This window comes from Gallus gallus, chromosome 1 (genome assembly GCF_016699485.2).
Source record: "Gallus gallus isolate bGalGal1 chromosome 1, bGalGal1.mat.broiler.GRCg7b, whole genome shotgun sequence".
Taxonomy (NCBI): domain Eukaryota; kingdom Metazoa; phylum Chordata; class Aves; order Galliformes; family Phasianidae; genus Gallus; species Gallus gallus.
Window position 1 is genome coordinate 175,982,353 of NC_052532.1, and position 21,113 is coordinate 176,003,465.

The 21,113-nt window shown below is 42.4% G+C and overlaps 1 protein-coding gene across 2 annotated transcripts; it reads right to left on the reverse strand.

Annotated features, from left to right (window-relative positions):
- Positions 1-2,572: 2,572 nt before the first annotated feature.
- On the reverse strand, positions 2,573-21,066 carry LOC418927 (protein POLR1D). 2 transcript variants are annotated; one of them, XM_046909944.1, is made up of 3 exons: positions 20,971-21,066; positions 12,420-12,490; positions 2,573-3,951 (listed from the first exon to the last, which is right to left on the reverse strand). In XM_046909944.1, the coding sequence occupies exons 2-3, from the start codon at positions 12,434-12,436 to the stop codon at positions 3,666-3,668; spliced, it is 303 nt and encodes a 100-aa protein (XP_046765900.1). In that variant the 5' UTR covers positions 12,437-12,490; positions 20,971-21,066; the 3' UTR covers positions 2,573-3,665. The 2 variants fall into 2 exon arrangements, with proteins under 2 accessions (XP_046765900.1, XP_417121.1); XM_417121.7 differs by having other exon boundaries at positions 12,420-12,494.
- Between the last annotated feature and the right edge of the window lie 47 nt (positions 21,067-21,113).

Below are 21,113 nucleotides of genomic sequence, written 5' to 3' on the forward strand. Positions count from 1 at the left end.
AAACTGCATTTGATAGATAGGCTAAGCAATACCAAACTCATCTATAAATTAAAAGCAATGATGACATATCTACAGTGTTGATTTGAGACATTGAGAGGCTGCTAGATAACTGACATAAAAGTGTTTGTGTTTTCTCCCTAACACTACCTAGAAAACTAAAAATGAGTGTGGATATATATATATAATTTGCAACTTTTAAAGATTTTTTTTGGCTAATTGGAACCATCCCCTCTTTAACATTTACTGTTGACAATTTTCGTCCTGACAGTCAATAAAACAAAGACTGTATATTAATGCAGAAGAGTTTCATCCATAGAACATGAGCTACAACGGGATTACTTGCAAGAGCAAAGATCACTCACATGAATAAAGATTTGGTGGGTCAGTTACTCTACTGATAAAACGAATGAAATCCTCCTCCAAATACAATCCAAATATGTTTTCTTGTCACTTATTGAAGCAAGCTTACTTCTGTGTTGTTCCAGCTTAATTAACTGAAAACACATAATTACTAATGAGAACTCTGATAGGGCAGAAGCGGAAACATCCTTCTTGGTGATGAACTTGCAGCCCAAATACAAGAAACAGTTCTGTTTGTGCAGGAAAAGCAACCCCCTCCTGCTACATTATCCCATTGATCTAAAAACATTTACATCTCCTTTGTTAACCAGTTGTCAGCAGAAATTTCATAATCACGGAGGAACGCCATCACAAGTGCACCTCAAGAGACCTTCTGTGAAGGTTCTGTTTTTGCCTCTAAGTTTTGTACATCTTATATCATAGGCTTTTATGCACATTGTTGGCTTTCATGACTCGTCACGAATAATTCAAATTGGATTTACAAAAGAGAAGAGGCTGGACAATGAGCACAGGAACTGCACATGATGCTGCCCATTTAGTCAAAACTAATTAATGTTCTTCGTAAAATCCAATCATAACGTATTTTCTCCTCCTTTTTTACATCGCTTTGTGACTGATATTCAGTGTTGGCGTGGTGAAAGTGGACATTTTGGAAGACTTCTGTCCAGGATAATAATGAAAGCTATTTAACAGTTCTTGTGACTACGGCAAGAGCAATACCCTCACCTGAATAAACTCTGTTATCTGCACAATATGCAGTGAAACTAAACAAATACAGCATTAAGAGCTTACAGATAAACAAGAAACTCCTTTGAAGTATTATTGCAGCAACGTTAACTTAAGGCACTGTGCTGCAATGCACTACTATGAAAAGCTGACTGCAATAGACAAAGAATAAACTTGATTTTGTTAAGAACTGAACAGTTTTAGAAGAAACAAGCGTTCAGAGTTAGAGAAGTCTATAGCAGGTTTTGAAAAGCCATGTTCAGCTTCAACCTTCAGCCTTTAAAGCCTATCTTCAATATACTTCATAAAAGTGATGGTACTGTCACATATTATGAGCAGACACTTAATACAAACGTGGCTTCATATGCCAATTTTGATTTCCAAAAAGTGAAGAACAGATGAAGGCTTTCCTTAAGAACAGTTAAGAAGCAGCACAGTTTTTGTTTTCACTGTACTTTTGGAAAAGGAAGCACTGATATATGGGGTAAACCTATGAAAGATGAACGCTTTATAGATGTTCTCCAAGTGAAAAGAAAATAGCATTGCATTAGAACATACCTCCACAAATGAAGACAGGCATTTTTCAGCTATCTGATTTGGGTCATGTCCCATGGAAGCACTGCCTATCAGCAATCCAGGTTAATTTTGGATGCATAATTTCCCTATCTTGAAAGTCCAGTTTACACTGATGCAGAATTAACTAAAGGGGTATACAAAGGCTTGCACATGGAAGGCTCTGAGGAAACCATGTTACCACCATAAGCCTGACTGGCAAAAATTCATGGGAATTTGTCCCGCAGGACATCTTCAGACCTAATGCTGAGCAACAGGGAAAGGAACTTGCTGCTGCATAGCCAAACATACCCAGCACTGGCACTGCAACAGAGGCTGGTTGGAATCATTGTAGGTGCTGCCCTTCAGAAGCAATTGCTAAGGAGACAAAAAGCAGAAAATAAGGACCACAAACAACACCTGTTAATTTAAACCAAAGATGATCCTTTATTCTTCAAAGACATTACTTTTTCTTTGGTCCCACTTAAGTCATTAAAACTTTCTGAGGTGGTGGGATTTCTACTGTAGTGCCTGTAGTGTAGCTCCTGAAGGGAAATTTAGGAAAAAAGCTATATTCTTCAGTGGAAATTCCAAAGTACCCCACCTCCTCGGATGCACTGACCCTGGCAGCAGCAGCTGGCCTCAAAACCAGTTCAACTACCTTCCCATTAGTCAGAAGAGTAATTCTCAGCTGGTGCATCAAAATTCAGACACGGTACATCTCCACGCTGGTTTCCCCATCTCCTAGTTAAACACGATCCTTTCAAGAGGGACAGGTATGCAGAGCAAGACAAGGTATAGATGTGCCTATAGGTGGCACTCTTGCCCTGACACAACACTGAAGGACCACCAAGTGTCAGTGCTCGCTTCTGCTAAACGACAGAAGCCCAATTCAGCTAAGAAACTCACTAAAATCATAAATACCACGAAGCACTTTCAATGAACAATTTAAGTTTTATTGTCAACACACTTGAAAACCAAAACCTATGTTCAAAACAAACTTACTTCCGAGAACATCAAAATACAAAATATTTCACACAGAAGTTTGTTACTGTAACACAAACAGGAAAAAAAAAGACATAGAATATGCTGATGTGTATTCATGTGCTCAAAGTCACAAGTTTAAGAACTGTACTACAAAAAAATTGCCACACAGTTTTGGAAAGTGAGCATTTGATTGTTTTTAAGTATCTCCTCTGCATTTCTAGTTTTACACATTGACTTGGAAACTTCACAGCAGTGGACAGAGACAGGATCATTTTGTCTTCAAGGTTTGTTTTGAAAGCACCATGACAACAGACTGTTCAAACTATTTCCTTACACAGGGAAGTCTAAAAAGAGACAATTATTGCAGTTATGGCTTTTTAGGGGTAACATTTATTATTATCTATGATAGGTTTGTGAATATACAACACACAAGAACAGTATTTCCTAGTAGTCCTTCCTGGAAAGCAATACTAGTGTTGCCCATTTAAAATCTGTTCTTTTTATACTGTCCAAAGAAACCAAACTCTTATACTCTATACAAAACATACGTGCTTTGCCAGGCATTGACCAATTTTCATTTCTTCTAGATACTGCAAAACTAAATTAATCCAAACAAGCAAAACTTCTCAATTGGTTAAGCAGCAAAGAAGTTCTGCTAACTTTATACAATAGATAGACTTATGCTTAATTTAAATTTATTTCCAAAAGGGTAACACGACTAAACAAATTGTATCAGACAGTGACACACATATTATGCTCCGTTACCAAGACCCTAAGCTTAGTCAGAAAGGGAGCGAGGAATGGAGCAAAGGAAAGGGAATGTCTGTTCACAGAGAACTGAAAGATATATGCTGCACTTCACTTTTCTCTCAAAGGTCCTGAGGAAAAGTTTTATAAAGCTACCTCTAGCTACTTCTCACACAAGTAACCAGTTCAAAAATCAATTCTGAACAGCATCTGCTTCTGAAAAGACCAAAACATCCCTGCAGTCTGATGTCTAATGACATTCTTGGCTTGTAACAACACATATTCACCTCTCCTCATCGTTTGCTAGATCGCTTTTCATACTTATCCTTTGTGTGCTGGCTCCTGCTTCGGTGCCTAGGAGGAGAGTAGCTGACTCTCCTTCTGGACTGAAAGCTGGGTGTGTATGGGTGAATTCTGTGTTTCTTTGGTTTTTCTTCTTTCCTGCTTTTGTTTGGCTCCGGCTCCTTGCTGACTTCCTTTTGCTCACGTTCTTGGTCTTGTTCTTTCTGAGATGGTAATGTGTTTTTGATGGTATTAATAAGAAATCTTTTGTTTGCACCAGCAAGAGGACATTTCAACCTGTAAAGATATATAAAAGCAATCAAAAGACAAAATAAAAACATCCTGAGATGAAACTGAGAGTTTAACTTCAATAATTTTAAGACACGTTCGTGTTTTAGCTTTCCTTGCATGCCACCTAGTGTAAACTCTCAGTACGGAAAGATACTCTCAAGGTTGTCTCCATTCTTCCTTTACCTTATTTTGTAGAATAAAAGTTATTTTACTTCAATGCCATGAAAACCCATGTGATTTTCACAAGGCAGCAGGAAGCAGAAGGGGCAGTGCTCATGTTTACCGCACTCTTTGTAAGCGCTGACAAACAATTATGTTGTCACCTTAACTTAGCTATGCAGGAATCAAATACTTAATAACATTCTGAGTCAAATGAGAATGTTTTACAAGACCATAACGTTGACCGTAGTAGATTAAATAAACTGAAATATCATACATGAAATATTAAATATAGAAAGTAAAAGAAACATTTGCATGAAGAATCCAAGCAACTGCAGTAATCAAACAGATAAAGGAGGCATGCAAATTTTAACCTACATTTAGCAACCACCAAACAAAACGTTTTATTTCTTTTTCTTGAATAGAAAAGATACGTAGTCCATTCTTTCCCATTGTTTCCAACTTTTTTTTCTTCTTGCACATAATTTATTAGCTTGTTTTAGTAAACATGTACTCTACGCTACAATGATCCTCTTGATATCAGCTCTACACTACTTCTTCCCAATTTTTCTCTTTCTGTATCTCTTTCTCTTTCTCCATCTCTTAGAGAATGGAATGAAAACAATGTAGCTTTGAATATATGCCTTTGAACTGGACATTGTATTTACTTCAGATCTGCCTATTAAGCACTACTTGTTGCTGTCCTCAAAGAACTCAGATCCATTTTAGAAGTATGCATTAAACAACCACATTGTTTCATTTCTGCTGTATGTTTCTTGACAGTTTGACATCGTAGTTAGTTTAGAGCCTTGTAGATTTTATTCATATAAACCCACATTATTTTCATAGAGTGAAAAAAAGCCTTGGCTTGGAAGAGACCTAAATATCACCCAGTTCCAACCCTCTGCTGTGGGCAGGGCTGCCACCCACCAGCTCAGGCTGCCCAGGGCCCCATCCAGCCTGGCCTTTAGCACCTCCAGGCACCCACAGCACTCTGGGCAGCCTGTGCCACCCTCTGAGTAAAGAATTTCCCCTCAACATCTAATCTAAATCTCCCCTCATTTAGTGTAAAAGCTGTTCCCCGTTGTCCTATCATTTTCTGCCCATGCAAAACGTTGGTCTTCCTCCTGATTATAAGCTCCTTTCAAGTAGTGCAAGTCCACAGTGAGGTCAAATCTAGCTTAAAGAAAAATAATAATAATTAAGATGCTTTGTATAGATGTTTTGTAAACTAGGGAGACAGTTATGTATTAGTTGTATTACTGAGTGCAAGTATACGGCTAACATTTGTCAGTAGAAGAGTGTTTCCATTTCAAGCTACATCAGCTAAGAACATGGCAAACAAAATGCCATGGCACAGCCTACACAAACACCAGCCAACAGTCAAGTCCTCTGTATGTCTTATGCCAGCATTGAACTGTTGTATCTCAACGCTTCCTACCACGAAGCAAACTATTTTACATTTGTCTCTTTCCTCTTCCTTTTCTTAAAAGCTCATGTATTGATTAAGCACTAACATATATAGCACCAGAATGAGATAGTCTGCCCTAAATAAATCCATTTTGCTGAAGTATTTATTTCTTTTTGGCACTAGGAGTGCTGCCTGAGCTATACTAAGAATGAAAACTGATGAGAAACGCAGGAATTCAGGGTCAGTTAAGAGATGCTATTAATTCACTATCACAGTGATAAAAAACGAGCCCCTGGGTTTTCATGGAGCAGCAGCAAGTCATGGCACTAAAGAGAAACATCAGTTTCACTGACCTCAGACTTTAACAAAGCATATTCTGCCATTAAGTCTCGAAAATAAATGAGATTGTGGCATATGAGAAACACTGCACATGCAGACTCATGAGTCCAAAACTTTTGCACATATACGTGGCATACATATATGTAATGGTGAAAATTCAAAAAGAACTGTATCATTAATTCATTGATGTCCTTCAGAGCACTTCCGATGGTAAGAAAACTGTAGAGTACTTCCATAGCACACTCCTGAAGACAAGCCTTTGCTTTGCTGCAGCTCTGATCCTGCAGTGCTCAATGCGACAGCTTTGCCCTCCATATAAATTCGGAAGTACTGGGAAGAAAGCTTAGTCTGTGCAAGGTGGATCACACTCTCCTGGCTAGTGAACTGTCCCACAGAACAAACTGCAAAAGCTTTGAATAAATAAATAAATATATTAAAAGAGCATTAGGTTTCAAACTCAAACTTGCCTACAGAAGAACTGCAGGCATGACCATGAATGCACACTGCAATTCTAAAGCAATCTACTTTACAAAACAGACTGTTTTGCAGCAAAGCGTTCACTCAGTGTAACAGTTTACTTGCTATACACAGAGAATCTCCTCTCCCTCCAAAGACAAGTCCTACATCCCCCATTTCTCTGCTATGCAATGACGAAATGGCAACTTCACAGTTTAAGCAAGAAAGAGAGACACAAACCTTTCTTGCACACGTACATCAAGGCTTACTCTCCCTTTTGATGTCTTCAGTCAACTTCTATGCAATAATCATCTTACTTTTCAGCCAATGCCTGCCATCACGTTTAGCACAGTAGTTTAATACAGAAGCGTACATTATGGCTTCTTCTCAGTAAAACTCACTAACTTTGCTTAAGATGCTGAAGTACACTGCCAGTCTCCCCTCTGCTGTGTAACTGAACATGTCAAACAGGCTTGGCACATTCAGCCTCAGCATCCAGACCACATCAGATCTTTCAAGGAAACAGTTTTTTTTATGCATGAACTCAGAAAAACATTTCTACCACTCCCAAATTGCCACGGAAAATACACTATTTAACAGAATAATGACTGAAGGCACAAAAAGCAGCTAGAGGTTGTTTTACCAGAGCAGTTTGCCAAAGCAAGTAATCTAGGCTGCTGTCCTTTCACAGGGGATCTCACAAAAGAGGCTGTCTGGAAGCACACTGCAAGCTCTTACGTATGGTCTTGGCAGCCAGATTCAGCTGGCAGGACTTTGCATGGGAACCTGTGCTCTGATCATAACATTTTAATATACTTACGTCACTATGTCCACCTGTACCTCATTCCTCCACCTCTTTATATCCACATGAAAGAGATGCTGTGGAATCACATCACAGCATTTCTGCATGATGACGCGCCACCCATTCAACATAGTGTATCTCTGTTCCTAAGCCCTCAAATCTTTCTTCTCCTTATTCTGTCACATTCTGCAGTGTTTCTGGCCAACTGACTTGGTATTGGGCAGAAAACTATATATAGGCATGAAACTAATCTCAGGAGTACTTTGCAAGAAAGAGGGCTAGAAATAATTTAATGCTTCCAACATTTATCTATTTCTTACAGTTTCATCTGCTCTGACAATGCAGAACTGAACAAGCCATCCCAAAATATCCTGTTTTCCATATCTTATTTTAGGAAGCCAGTTCAGCCTTAGTTCACTTGATGCCAGGATCCTTGAAGAACAGATCCGTACACCAGCAGAAAAAAAAAATGTCTCTAGAATGTGTCCCCACAGCCGCTTTTGCAGCATTTTAGCTGACATTCTCAAAGTGGAAAAAGCCCTTAAAATGAGACCTAACTCCACTGCTATAAGGAAGCTTATGAGTTACATACATAGGATTGGTAAAATCTCTAAGGAAAGCTGAGCTTACATCTTGATTCTACCTGAAGACACACAATGCAAATCCCCAAATGTAGCTTTACTCTGTCTGTGTCAATCATCCTCAGATAATCAAGAATATCTGCATGCATCAGCACGGGTTGGGGGCTGACCTGCTGGAGAGGAGCCCTGCAGAGAAGGACCTGGGTGTTCTGTTGGGAAGCAGGTTGGCCATGAGGCAGCAATGTGTCCCTGTGGCCAAGAATGCCAGTGGGATCCTGGGGTGCATTACAAAGAGTGTGGCCAGCAGGTGCAGGGAGGCAATTCTCCCCTTCTACACTGCCCTGATGAGGCCACATCTGGAGTGCTGTGCCCAGTTCTGGGCTCCCCAGTTCAAGACAGAAAACTTCTAGAGAGAGTCCAGTGGAGGGCCACAAAGATGACTGGGAACTGGGGCATCTCCCTTATGAGGAAAGGCTGAGAGACCTGGAGCTGTTCAGCATAGAGAAGACTGAGAAAGAATCTCATGAATGCTTATAAATATTAAGGGACTGGAGTTAAATGTATGGGGCCAGGCTCTTTTCAGTGGTGTGCAGTGACACAAGGGGAAATGGGCAGAGACTGGAACACAACAAGCTCTATATGAGCAAGAGAAAGAACTTCTTTACTTCGAAGGTGACAGAGCAGAGGAACAAGCTGCAGAGAGAGGCTGTGGAGCCTCCTCTGCTGGAAATACTCAAAATCCACCTGGATGCTGCTTTCCTGTGCAATCCACTCTAGGGAACTGCTTTAGCAGGGGGTTGGACTAGCTGATCTCCAGAGGTCCCTTCCAACCTCTACGACTGCATAATACATTTATCTGTTTCAAGTGTTCCAACACTATTTGTTCCTAACTTCCCATCTTGGATCCACTTGGTCCTTCAAGTGTTAACTTCCAGACAGCTGCTCTAATGTCTTTTCTCATCTCAGAAATCACATAATCCTAATAGCATCACAGAAAGTTACCTACTTTTCTTCTTCCTCAATTTTTCTACGATGAAGACATCTTCAGAAGAGGATCCTCCCTTCCCCTACACACTTTCTTTCCTGTGACTAGGTACACTCATGCTTGAATCAGACACACCAGCAGCAGGTTCTACAGCATCACAAGAATCAACAAGAATCACTGTGGCCAGAAAGCACATATGAATAGATGACTGGAGAAACTAGTAATACTGTAGTGCTAAGAGCAACAATCTTTACAAATCCAAGGAACAAGTCAATGCTCAAGAGTCAGTAATGCAAAAACTACAAATAATGTCTAATACTTCTTGAACAAACCTGTCATGGTCCTACACACCACCAATCTTAAGTAAAGTGTGGAGGCCAATCAGCTAGATCTCTTAGCTGAGAGCTCGTGCAGCCCATGCTAACAGCTGCTCCATGCTGTGGTGGTTTAAGGCCAGCAGATACCCTAGGACCAGCACACTGCCCTCTCACTTCCTCTCCTCAACAGGGCAGGAGGAGAAAACGTGACAAAAAAGCTCACAGGTTCAGCTAAGGACACTCAGCAATTACAGTCACGGGAAAAATAGACTCAGTGTAATGGAAATTAATTTATTAGCAATCAATAACAAACAAGAGCAGTGAGGACTAAAAGGAAACTACAAACACCTTCCTCCCGTCCACCCTCTCCTACATCTTCCCACCAAAAAGAACAGGGAAATGTGGCAGCAGTCAGTCCCTATAGCTCACCTCTGCTGCTCCTTCATAGTCACTCTGCCTCCACTCCAAGTAGGGCCCCTTCTGCAGGATGCCATCCTTCTCATCCTGCACAGGCTTCCCATAGGTTGCAGCTCTTCCAACACGGCTCTATACCACAGGCCTATCATTTCAGGAACACACTGCTTCAGCATGGAGTCCTACAAGTGGCAGATGCCCCAGAACTTCTCTTCTGACACTGGGCAGCTGCCAGGCTCTGCTCACAGAGGCCAGTCTGAGAGTCCCCTCACCTCACTACACCAAAATCTTGCCACGTAAACCCAATACACACGTCCACAAGTCTCAAATAACTCTTCTGCATAAAGCTTTTGCTTGGTGTCAGAGCCCATCTCCTTGCTGGGACAAGCCTTCCCTCTAACAGCACCTGAATCATAGAGGTAGCAACATCTACCCACACTATCCACAGAAAACTTGTGAGGCAATCTAACAGTGACAACGGTATGCACAACAGAGCTTTCTGTGAACAGCACCTTGATACACACTTCCCTTTATTAACTAATTCCTGTAAAATACCACTGACGTATATTTCCCCCCCTATCCAACAGCTGCTGGAGAGCAACATAAACTGGAATATGTGAAGCATGAGCAGTAGCTGCATTTGGCTGTCCTCATCCAAAGAAAGACAGCAAAACCAATCTTCTTTCCATAGGTCCAGTTACTTCCACTGTCCAGTACCCATGTAGGATTGATGACCTTACAGTAGATCTTTCTAGGGGTTCTACATGGCTCCTCTAAGGCTCCCGTGACAAAAGGCTGAGGTAATCCCACAGGTCTTCATGTGTGAACCACACCTGTAAGCATTTTGAGTTTGGCAAGGAAGGGAGGATTTGTGTTCTACCCATTAAGACCGTGCTTTAATCAAGTTGCTGATGATCTCATCTGTTTGCTACTACCAATTTATGCTTTCCTGGATTCGGTCTTTCAACATATGTTTTCATGAACTAACTTGTTCACTTCATTCAGCATCCACAAAGCTCAGAACAGCAGCTATATTCTTTTCAGTAGTTTATAGTTGCAAGAGTCTACACCAGTACTGGATGTAATTTCTGAAGCCCTTTGGGATTTACTGTTTAATGTTGTTTACATCCGATGGTATTTTGCTGCACTGCAATACTCAGTTTTGTACAGTCTCCAAAGATTTTTATCTATTTGAGAGAATTGTTATATGCAAAAATATCACCTGTCAGTGCAGAATATCTGAGGTGCAGGCTGTTAGAAGCTGGGACTGTAAACTGAGGATGTACTGCTATTTTCTCATGCCATTCTTACCCCATTTCCTAGACCCTAACTATTGGTCACTGATGGAGACAGGGCACTGCAGAGGTGGATCCCTCATCTGAGTCAGTACAGTGCAGCTATTCTTATGTTTCTCCACAGTTAAAAAGACCCTTACTTCAACGATCTCAGTTCAGATTACCACTGTGCCAAACCTCATGTCAATAGCTTTCCTCTTCCTGAAGCCTTCTTGGCAATGCTCTTCTCCTACATTTTAAGCACAACTCTGGCCCAACCAGCTGCTTCCAAAGAACAGGTCACCCCCTGCTATGCCTCTGGGCATCAAGTGTTTGTGAACCACATGTTAACCCCCCTGTGCCAGTAACCATAGATAGCTGAGTGGGACCCCTGCTCTCACACAGACAAGGAGTAAGAAATGACGAGGAGTAGAGGCCCATACACACTCCTGGAAGATATTCCAGGCTGCACAAATGGTAGCAAAGTCAGAGAGGGATGCCAGAGTATCTTCCAGAAGAAATCTTCCACACCTGGAATTAACTTGCAAATGTTTGGGTGCATACAATGCTTCACAGTGTCTCCATAGGTTTACCTGGTAAATTGGCAAGGCTCACAGAGGACAAGCGCGCTGCGTTAGTAAAACTACTCTAACGACTCTGGGGGATTAAATCAATTTAATTATTCTCATATAAAAGGTATAAATTGCATCCTTAGCAGAAATATCAGGTAAAATACTCACACACACACAAAAAAAGGCCTAGAAAACGTGAAGGATTGCCTTTTTTGAGCAAGACAATTTTCACCTCTTCAGAGCTGCTAAAACAAACATAGCTAAGAAATCAGCCAAGAACTTCATAAACAGTACAGGCTTATCTTGTAATGCTGTTGGTAGAGGAAGCCAGACCTTATCTACAAATGAGTTTACCACAGTCAATTGGTGCACTGCTTGTGTGAACATCCCTAGATCCAATAGCCTCTTATCAAAGTTATATACATTATTTTAAGATGAATGACTCTTTTCACCAGGTTTTTTTTATCTCATCGCAATTATATTAATTATATTCCATTATAATCTACCTGTAAAACCTGAAATATTGCACTGAAGATCTACCATCATATTTCACATTGGATTTAAATACTGATACCTTTTTCCCCACTTGCTATACTACTTAGCCTCTGCATTATAGTTTTTTTTAGTATTAAAAAAACCAAAAAGGTGTCCTTCCAAAAGACAGGTTATAGATGTTTTAGCTGAAATTTATACATGAATTCTGTACTAGAGGATAGCTTATTTTTATTGTTTTGGAGGCTAAGGCTTCTTTTCTGTGCTAACAATTTTTTTAAATTTACACAGGATCCAATCAAGTAACATATGGCTGGTATGAAAGTATATATATATTGATATATTTATATTTATAAAGACTCATAGAGTTCTAATCTAAACTTCACAACATAATTCCATTTGTGGTAGTACGGAAATACCACTCCAGATGCGACACCCAGCTCTCCAATTACTTTGCCTTCAACACATGCAGCCAAGCAATTTTATGCTGGCAGAATTTTCTTCAGCTGCTTTATTATATGGGCTCTAATTTTGCCCAGACAAATTAATACCTGGGTGAAGAAAAGAAAATATTTAAACATGATGCAAATTAAAACATAAAGACTTCTGTCACCCATTAAATACAGCATTTATTTTGGCGTCAGTCACTCATTTCCTTTTGGCACAACTTACCAGCCCATTGCTCCCATTGTTTCAGCTCTGGTTCTCCCTCGTTTTGCCTCCTTCAGTAACTCTTCCACAGCCTTCCTAAACACGAGGAGAGGAAAAGAGTTATCACTTGAGGAAAACAAGACCTTCATATTTCATGCACTTACGTAAATAAAGTGGAAAGCTTTTTGTTTAATTCGTTGCAGGGAAGAAAGAGGAACTGTTGCAAACACAACAACTGCAATACTGATTTCAACTGAAGAGTAGAAATAAAGTGCATGGAACTGGTACACTGTTCCAAAAAGCACAGCCCACAAGGTTTTTGGGAACACTCTCCCCTGCTGTCACTTTGGTTCTTCCTCAAGTCCTCCAACCATAGCAGATCTATTTCAAACACAATTAGACAGTACCAGCAAAATACCAAGCAGCCAGCTGACAGTATTTCCATCACTAGATCCACCACTTGTTAAACTGTACCAGTTCTGGTTCAATGGTAGAAGAAAGGAGCTCGTCTCTGTGCTTATGAACAGCTGCCATTCAAAAAGGACTTCACATTACCATGATCTGGTAGAACAAACCAGCCAGATTAACACAAAAGCAATTAAATAACTATGCTTACTTAAAAAGTCATCGGAGGATGCAACTTACGCAAATTGTAGCTAATTCCTACAGTGCCAATCTGTTCAGTTCTCTTTACACATTAATTTCAATTTCAAATAAAACTTTAATAACTACTCAACAGTATGTGGTTGAAGTTAATGGGAAAGCCAATTAGGAGATAAAGTGAGTCATTTACTTCATAAATTGGATGCATAAGCTAACAATTAGGTTAGTTAACTGTAAGCAACTATAGACGTCACCCAGTAAGAACTGTGAGACAGAACAGGAGAGCTATGCACCTGGCTATAAACCCACAACACGAAGCTAAGCATTAACAGCACTGACATGGGTAGGACGGAAGGCTCAAGGAATTGAAAGCAGGAGGTAATTGAGGGGGTATGTACTGCTCAGCTTTCCCAGCTGTGGTGTGGCAGAATGGCCATTGGTATCAAGCCGTGTGACCAAGAGCATCACCACCCACCTAGTGCAAGAAAAGAAAGGTGTGAGTTCTTGAGCTTTCAGCTCAAGGTGCAGAGAATCCAGGCCCTATCACAATGTTACAGTACTAGCAGCATCCTAGGATTCTGCTGCTTTGCTGTAACAGAATACAAAAAAGAAAAAACCCTGAGCATAATTCCTGATGTCAAGCCAAAACTGAGACTAGACGAGGCAAGGCTCATCATCTAACAGCAGCAGCAGATCCAAGACAGAAAGCAAGCAGCTTCTCTGGCAGGTCCATGTGAGGATGTACTGCTGGGCTCTAAACATCTAACATAGTTGTTCGTTACCATTTAGGTTACTGAAGTCTGCACAGAAAACACAAAAGGTCTTAGCTTTAATTGCATGCACTGCACATGAATGAAATAAAACACATGGGAATTAAAACTAAACAGTACCACGTTTCCTTCAGTACCTAACAAGAAATCTTGCTGCAGTCACACAGCAGTCAGTCAAAGTCTACCCCTCTTCAGTTTGTTATGGCCTTAACATAAGTTTTCCCAGCTCCATTCATTAGGACTGGTTGGTGACATTTTATATGCACACACACGTTTTCTTCTGTATTGCTTTTGGGCATGGTTTTGCCTTTGCCTGGTAAGAGAAAACAAACCGGTGCTAAATGGGTACAGTGTAACACACACCAAGGTACAGCCACTCTTTGTACAGCTGCTTGCAGTTCTGCATGGGCAGAGTTGTCAAACTTTATACTTACAGTCATCTGTCATTGAGGTACTTCCTGACTTCAGAGCAATCTACAGCAAGTACCTTTTTAACTGAAGATTTCTAAACAAACTTCTGGAATCAGCCATCGATCCTCAAAGAGCATGGAAATAATCCTTGATCAACCTATCTGGCTGAATAGAGTCCTTCATTTCAAGGGGAAACGATTCCATCCAGAAAAAGAGGCTTATGCCAGGCAGATATGCAGATACTCACAGACTACAACTTGCTTTTGAAGGGTTTGCAAAACAAAGAGCCCACAGAAACAACAGCAGGGAAATACACTAAAAACTGCTGTGTTATTTGTCCATTCACTTATCTATTAATGGCACATTGGCTTAAGGTCTCTCACAGAAGCGCCTCCAAGGTTATCAGTATGATCTGAGCAGCAGCTGTGCTTGGGGTCCTTCAACTCCCTTTTTAAGGGCATATTTCACTGCAGTGACATTCAGCACATCTGCTCATTCACAGAAATGGAGTATCAGCACAGTAAGCTGTTGTCTCAGAGCTATGTGCACCTAGATGCAGCACTGCCCTCTCAGCCTAGCCAGGTACAGCTGCATTCCCAGGTAAGAGAGAGGGACACGTGGCACAGCTGTGCCCTGGTACTGCAAGGACTGTAAGAAACGCAGGCTCAGCCACCGAAATATAGCAGATGCCACACACTTTGTGAAGTCAAAAGGTATTTCTCTCTCCAGACTTAGAATTTACGACCTGAGCAGCATGAACTAGTTCAGAGAGAGCACAGCAGGAGCACGCAGCCTCCAAAAGCCTGTCCTGAGCCTTCAAACAGAAGCACTAAAGGGCAGGAAAGAGGGGGAAAAAAACCTCCTCCTCACTGTTACTACTGTAGGTGCCAGATTTGGTGACTGTAAGAAATCTGTACAGCAGTCAGATTAAAAGCTGCTATATCTGCCACTATTTTATTAAAAAAAAAATCATAAGCCAAAGCATTTCAGCTATAAAACACTACTAAAACATACATAAATATTTTAAACAGCTGCAGTTCAGCTTTGGTGGAAACATCGGGATAAATTAATATGGTGACATCGATTCTATTAACTTGGATGGGAATTATAAGCCATAAACTGTGAGATATTCTTTCACAATGTTTATATCACAGATCAGACTGACTTGGCTGCCTTAGCGGCCTTAAGTCAACATATAGAAGTTATGGCATAATACTGTCTTTTACTATTATTATTATGCCTAATCACTGCATCTTTACAAAGACCTTCTGACGCGCACAGACCAAGGGAAAAAATGCTCAGATCATCTTTGAAATGATGTATTTCCACTCGCTGAACCCACTCACTGCATAAACAAGTTAAAAGCTATGCAAACAGGGTTTTTACTTTGCTTTCAAAGGCCTCTTGGGACTCAGCATTCCTCTCTGTCTTCATTTGGTTACAACTCAAGCATTCCTGTAGCCAACAGATTCAGCTCCAAGAAGAGCAACATAAACAAAGGGAAAACAGCACACAGCTTTCACATGAGAAGAACCCAAAGAGATGGAAATCAGAGTGGAAAATGAAGGGCAGGGGCATATTTAAGAGCACAGTAATCATTCCGACACCTTTCATAGCAAGGATAGCAAGCTCTACTTTGAACTCATGGCAGCTCTTTTTGAGCAATCACGTTCTGCTAAACAATGCAGTAACGTGAGAGTGCAGGTGTACAGATGCTTTATATCTCCATAAGTATTGTCCAAGACCTATTTACATTTCTGAAGCATGAGACTTTGTCATCTATATTCCAAGGCCACAGGCAAAACTTCCACCTCATAAACTCTAACAACTTGCATTATAAAATGCACATGCCCTAAGAATGGGAGAATGTTAAGCTCCGAAGTCAGGCAAAATCACATCTGCTTTCTATTCTTCATTCAGGGACTGGGCTTCATCATTCTTCTGAAAGAACGAACTTATAAACTGAAATATGAACTACAGAAAACAAACAAGTACATGAGATACAGCTACAGGCAATGAAAACACCACGTAACTAGAGACCATCAAATGCTTTTAATTATAGACAAAACTGTTAGAGGAAAATACATCATGCTGGGTCCGACAGCCTGGGAGAGCCTCACAGCTCTGTGCCCCAAGTCCAACTTGCAGCAAAGCTGAAAATCTGTGCCCAACAGGCACACACATACACTGCAGGCACGTGGGTCCCTCTCTCACTGCAGTGGCTGCCACTCAGTGTCACCCATTCCAGACCCCTCAGGTGCTGGCAGCAACTCGCCAGCCCTTAGTCCCAGCCCAGCTGCTGGCACCACAAACACAATGCCCCTCTGACTCTGCTCCGACTCCAGGTAATGCACTCACAGCCCCACGGAACAGAGTCCTCACCCAGGAAAGAGCTGGAAAGGAATTTCAGGCAGCACAGACCATGCTGGTCAGGCACAGGGCATGGCCAGACACATGTAACTACCAGCAGCCTGTTCACAAGTGACCAGTCCTTTTTATTCCCTTACTCATTTATTTTCCCACTCCTGTCCTCCCTAAATCACCTACATCAACCCCTCTCCCTGCCTTTGGTTTCTCCCCTAAGCATCCCATACTAAGCCTTGTGCAACCTTGAAATGCTCCTCCTCACCATCTCACAACATGTCCTATATGCCAGGCAGTGACGTCCTTCAGTCTCAAAGGTGCTGCAGCACCGAGTCCACTGCAATAGGACACCAGGAAGGAGGTGTTCATCCCTCCAGTCCTGGCCTTGGGTTCCTGGTGCCTTGCGCTGCCCTAGGCCTCTGTGGGTTGGTGGCATCACAGATGGGGGAGCTGGAGCAGGGTTGTATGTAGGGCCTTCTGCTGCCCTTATGCCTCTGCAAGCACACAAGTTAACTAACCCTGCCACTGCCATTCATGCAATCATCTTATTAGAGATCTCAAAGAACTGCAACGACAAAGCATTTACTGAAATTGCTTCACAACACAATCAACTACTGAAACACACAGATGTGCAAGCAGGAAGGCAATACTGGCATTCAGCATCTCCTGAAGTAAGAGAAGGGACATCTTACCGCATGCAGCTCTGCCAAAGACCTTCACAGCATCACTAACTACTTGCAGTCTATACCATAAACTGAAAGTGGAGGCTGCTTGACTGCTGGACACCCACATCATTGAATGCTCACATCTACCTGCTGGGCTCCCGGTCCTGACACAGAGCTGCAAGACCCAAAGAAAACAGCAGAGCTCTTTTTAAAATCAGTATTCTCAAAGTAGCATTATGCTGACAATATGACTTATTTCTGGCCATGTATAGGGCTGGAAATAGAAACAGATGTTGGGTGTTCTGATTATATCCAAGTAATCATCATCCAGACCCTCAGTTAACCAAAGGTCTGAAGATACTGCTTTCTACAATGGAGGAGCAGTAGCAAAGGCCAGTGTTATTCATAATGAACTCCTATGAGCTAGTTTGTCCTGTCTGCACACACTTATTGATGAAAAGGGATGCTAGAAAAGAAGCCTAAGCCAGAACAGTCAGAGCAAGGATAAAGAAAGGCACAAATCCACCCCAAAATTCTCAGTGTGGAGCATCACACAGAATCCGTGTGATTCTGTGATCTGTGATGTTTGCCTTTGAACGTACATGGGGCATGCTGATATTCTCATCTTTCATAGCTCAAGATCGTAGCTTATTTAAATACTCTATCTGTTGGTCTCATAAGTGCTATTTTCAGGACATTTCCATGCTGATATTCGCAACAGCTCAAGTAGTGAGGATACCACTCAATCTGAAACAATGATACCAGCTTGCAGACCAATTTTTGCCACGGGAGATACAGCAAAAATGGGAAATAATGACCTAATTATGGCATTTCTATTTTAACTGTTAAAAGCAATAGTAAGAAATGTCAATTAATTTCTCGAAGGTGCAAAGGTTACTTGTTAAGGAGTGTCACTGGGACATCTGTGCAGCAAAATAGTGGGCTATCAATTCTCAACTCAACAAGAGGCCTCTTGTTACAAAACCCAGTAATGGTCTTTCTTGGAATTCAGAACAGTATCTCCCTTAGGAAACACTTATTTCCAAGACGATGCTCCAAGCATACTTGGTAGGCAATTCTAATAACATTCTGAAATATTTATAGGTAATGAGAGACAGACTTGACTATGGAACAATTTGGATACATGGTTAAATAAAATCTCTTCCTTTACACAATCAGAGAAACCTCATTTTTTTTCTGTGCTTCCAACACAGACCCCAAGCACAAAAACCATTTACAAAGGGGAAAAAAAGAGAAGTGGGGATATTTAGTAGAAATTAAGTAGCAAAAGCAAGTATACATGCTTACAGCAGAATCAAACAGTTCCTAGTAGCTGATTTGTAAGCGTTTTCTTTACAGTACTGTCTATTGGGTCATATACCTTAACATCACCACTGTACATTAACAGAATTTACCCCAGGATTTCCTTGGGATCACAAGATACCTCTGGCTTACAGTCTGGAACTGCACTAACACACCAGAAAGTTCAAAGGAAGAAACACCAGCTCATGCTCCCAACAAAGGTTATTGGGTGAAACGGGAAATAACTCAGTAAAATGCAGTGAACAGTAATATTTCACTGATTTTAAGACTACTTCATTTTTTAAATCCATAGTATGCAACAGTTGCACAGTAACCTGCAGGTCAGCATTCCCCTTCTGCAGTGACTCCCACTTCTACCGACGTGAAGAAAGCATCAGACACAAGATGAAGCGTGAGTCAGACATGGAAAAACAGGGCAGTAAGGACAGGACAGGACAAGTCAGATGAAGACTCTTCCTAAACATTTACAAATAAGTAGCACCGTCTGCTTCGCTTAGCAGATCCCAGTCTGGAATGCTAGGCAACAAAACTCACTTCAGACCTGAAAAAACACATACAGAAATAGTTACAGATCCACAACACAGCCTCACGACCCCACCATTCCCATCCTCGTTTTCTACCACACTACCATGGAAAGAACAGTGGGTCCCAGAGCAGACTGAAGCGGGATGGAATTCCAAAAGGGGCTCCTAGAATAGAGGGCAGCCTATTTTAAACACTGTATGGGGATACAAGTCCTTGCCACAGTGGCAGCAGAAGACAGGCAGAACAGAGGGAGTCAAAGAATCACAGAATGGTTTGGGTCGGAAGGGACCTCTAATCCCATTCAGTTCAACCTACCCACCAAGGACTGGCTGCCACCTACCAGCTCAGGCTGCCCAGGGCCCCATCCAGCCTGGCCTCAAGCACCTCTGGGGATGAGGACCCACGGTTCCTCTGGGCAGCCTGTGCCAGTGCCTCACCACCCTCTGAGTTTCCTCCTAATACCTAAGACTTCTCTCCTCTAGTTTAAAACTGCTCCCCACTGTCCTACCACCACCTGTGTAAAAAGTTTGGTCTTTCTCCTGCTTATAAGCTCCCTTTAAGTGCTGGAAATACAAAGTACTGGCTGCAAGCAAAAAGTGCTTGAGTTTGAAGTGGCACTAACAAAAACAGCATTCGTGCCTATATAGAAAGAAGCTTTAATAATTAAACTGATGATCTGAGTGAAGAAGTGCCTCACCAAGAACTAAAGGTTTCTTGGAAAGCATTACACTCTCTATCCTTCCTACCACCCAAGTGGCATCACATGTACCACAATTCAAAGATGTGTCAGATCTAAGCAGAAAGAAATGACTCGACATAGAATCACTTCCACTGGAAGGGAGTCCTTAAGGTCACCTGCTCCAACCCCTCTGAAATAAACAGGGACACCTAGAGCTAGATCAGGTTGCACAGAGCCCAGTGCAGCCTGGCCATGAGTGCTTCCAGGGACAGAGCATCCACCACCTCTCAGGGCAACCTGTGCCAGTGCCTCATCACACTGATTGTAAAAAAAACTCCTTCCTTATATCCAATCTATATCTCTGCTCTTTTGCTTTGAAACCATATCCCCTCGTCCTATTGCAACAGACCCTACTAGAGAGTCTGTCCCCTTCTTTCTTACAGCCCCCCTTATATACCAAAAGGCCACTCTCAGGTCTCCCCACAGCCCTCTCTTCTCCAGGCTGAACAGCCCCAGCTCTCTCAGCCTGTCCTCACAGGGAGGAGTTCCATCCTGTGAGTCATTTCTGTGGCCCTCCTCTGGACACACTCCAACAGCTCCATGTCTCTCCTGTACTGAGGACTCCACATCTGCATGCAGTATTCCAGGTGAGGCCTCACCAGCACAGAGCAGAGGGGCAGGATCACTCCCTCGCCCTGCTGGCCACACTGCTGTGGATGCAGCCCAGGATACAGTTGACTTTCTAGGCCGCAAGTGCACATTGCTGCTCATGTCCAGCTTGTGATCCAGCAGTACCCCCAGGCCCTTCTTAGCAGGCCTTCCCATCAGCACTCTCCGAAACATTTCTTAAAAGTTACGAAACTGAACCACGAGATCCTCAGCCATCACTTCACTGCAACCGTTCCACGCAGCTGCTTGCAAAAAGCCCAACCTCTTTTCATTAACCAAATAACTTTAACCACCCATTTATAACACTTCTCGCTCTCGCCTCTAAATAACACCACAAGAACGCTTACTGTAGCGCCGCACGTCCCGCGTAACGCAGATATACGCTATCGCCCAGCGAGGGCTGAGGGCTCCGGGCTCAGAGCCGCGCGCAGGCCGCGCACGCCAGGCCCTGCAGGCCGGGAGCCGACAGCGGGCCGGGCCCGAGGCTCCGCGGCCCCACAGCGCAGCTCAGAGCGAAGGAGGAGCCGCGGGCCGACCCTCAGCACGGAGCAGTCGCCCCTCACCTCTCCAGCTCTGGGTCCTCCTCCATAGCGAAGTGCTGCCCGGCTCGTCACGCTGATGCCGGCACCATACCCGCACTCAATCCAGCTCCTCAGGGCGGAGCGAGCAGGCGCAGACAGCAGCGAGGATCCGGCGGGGAGGAGGT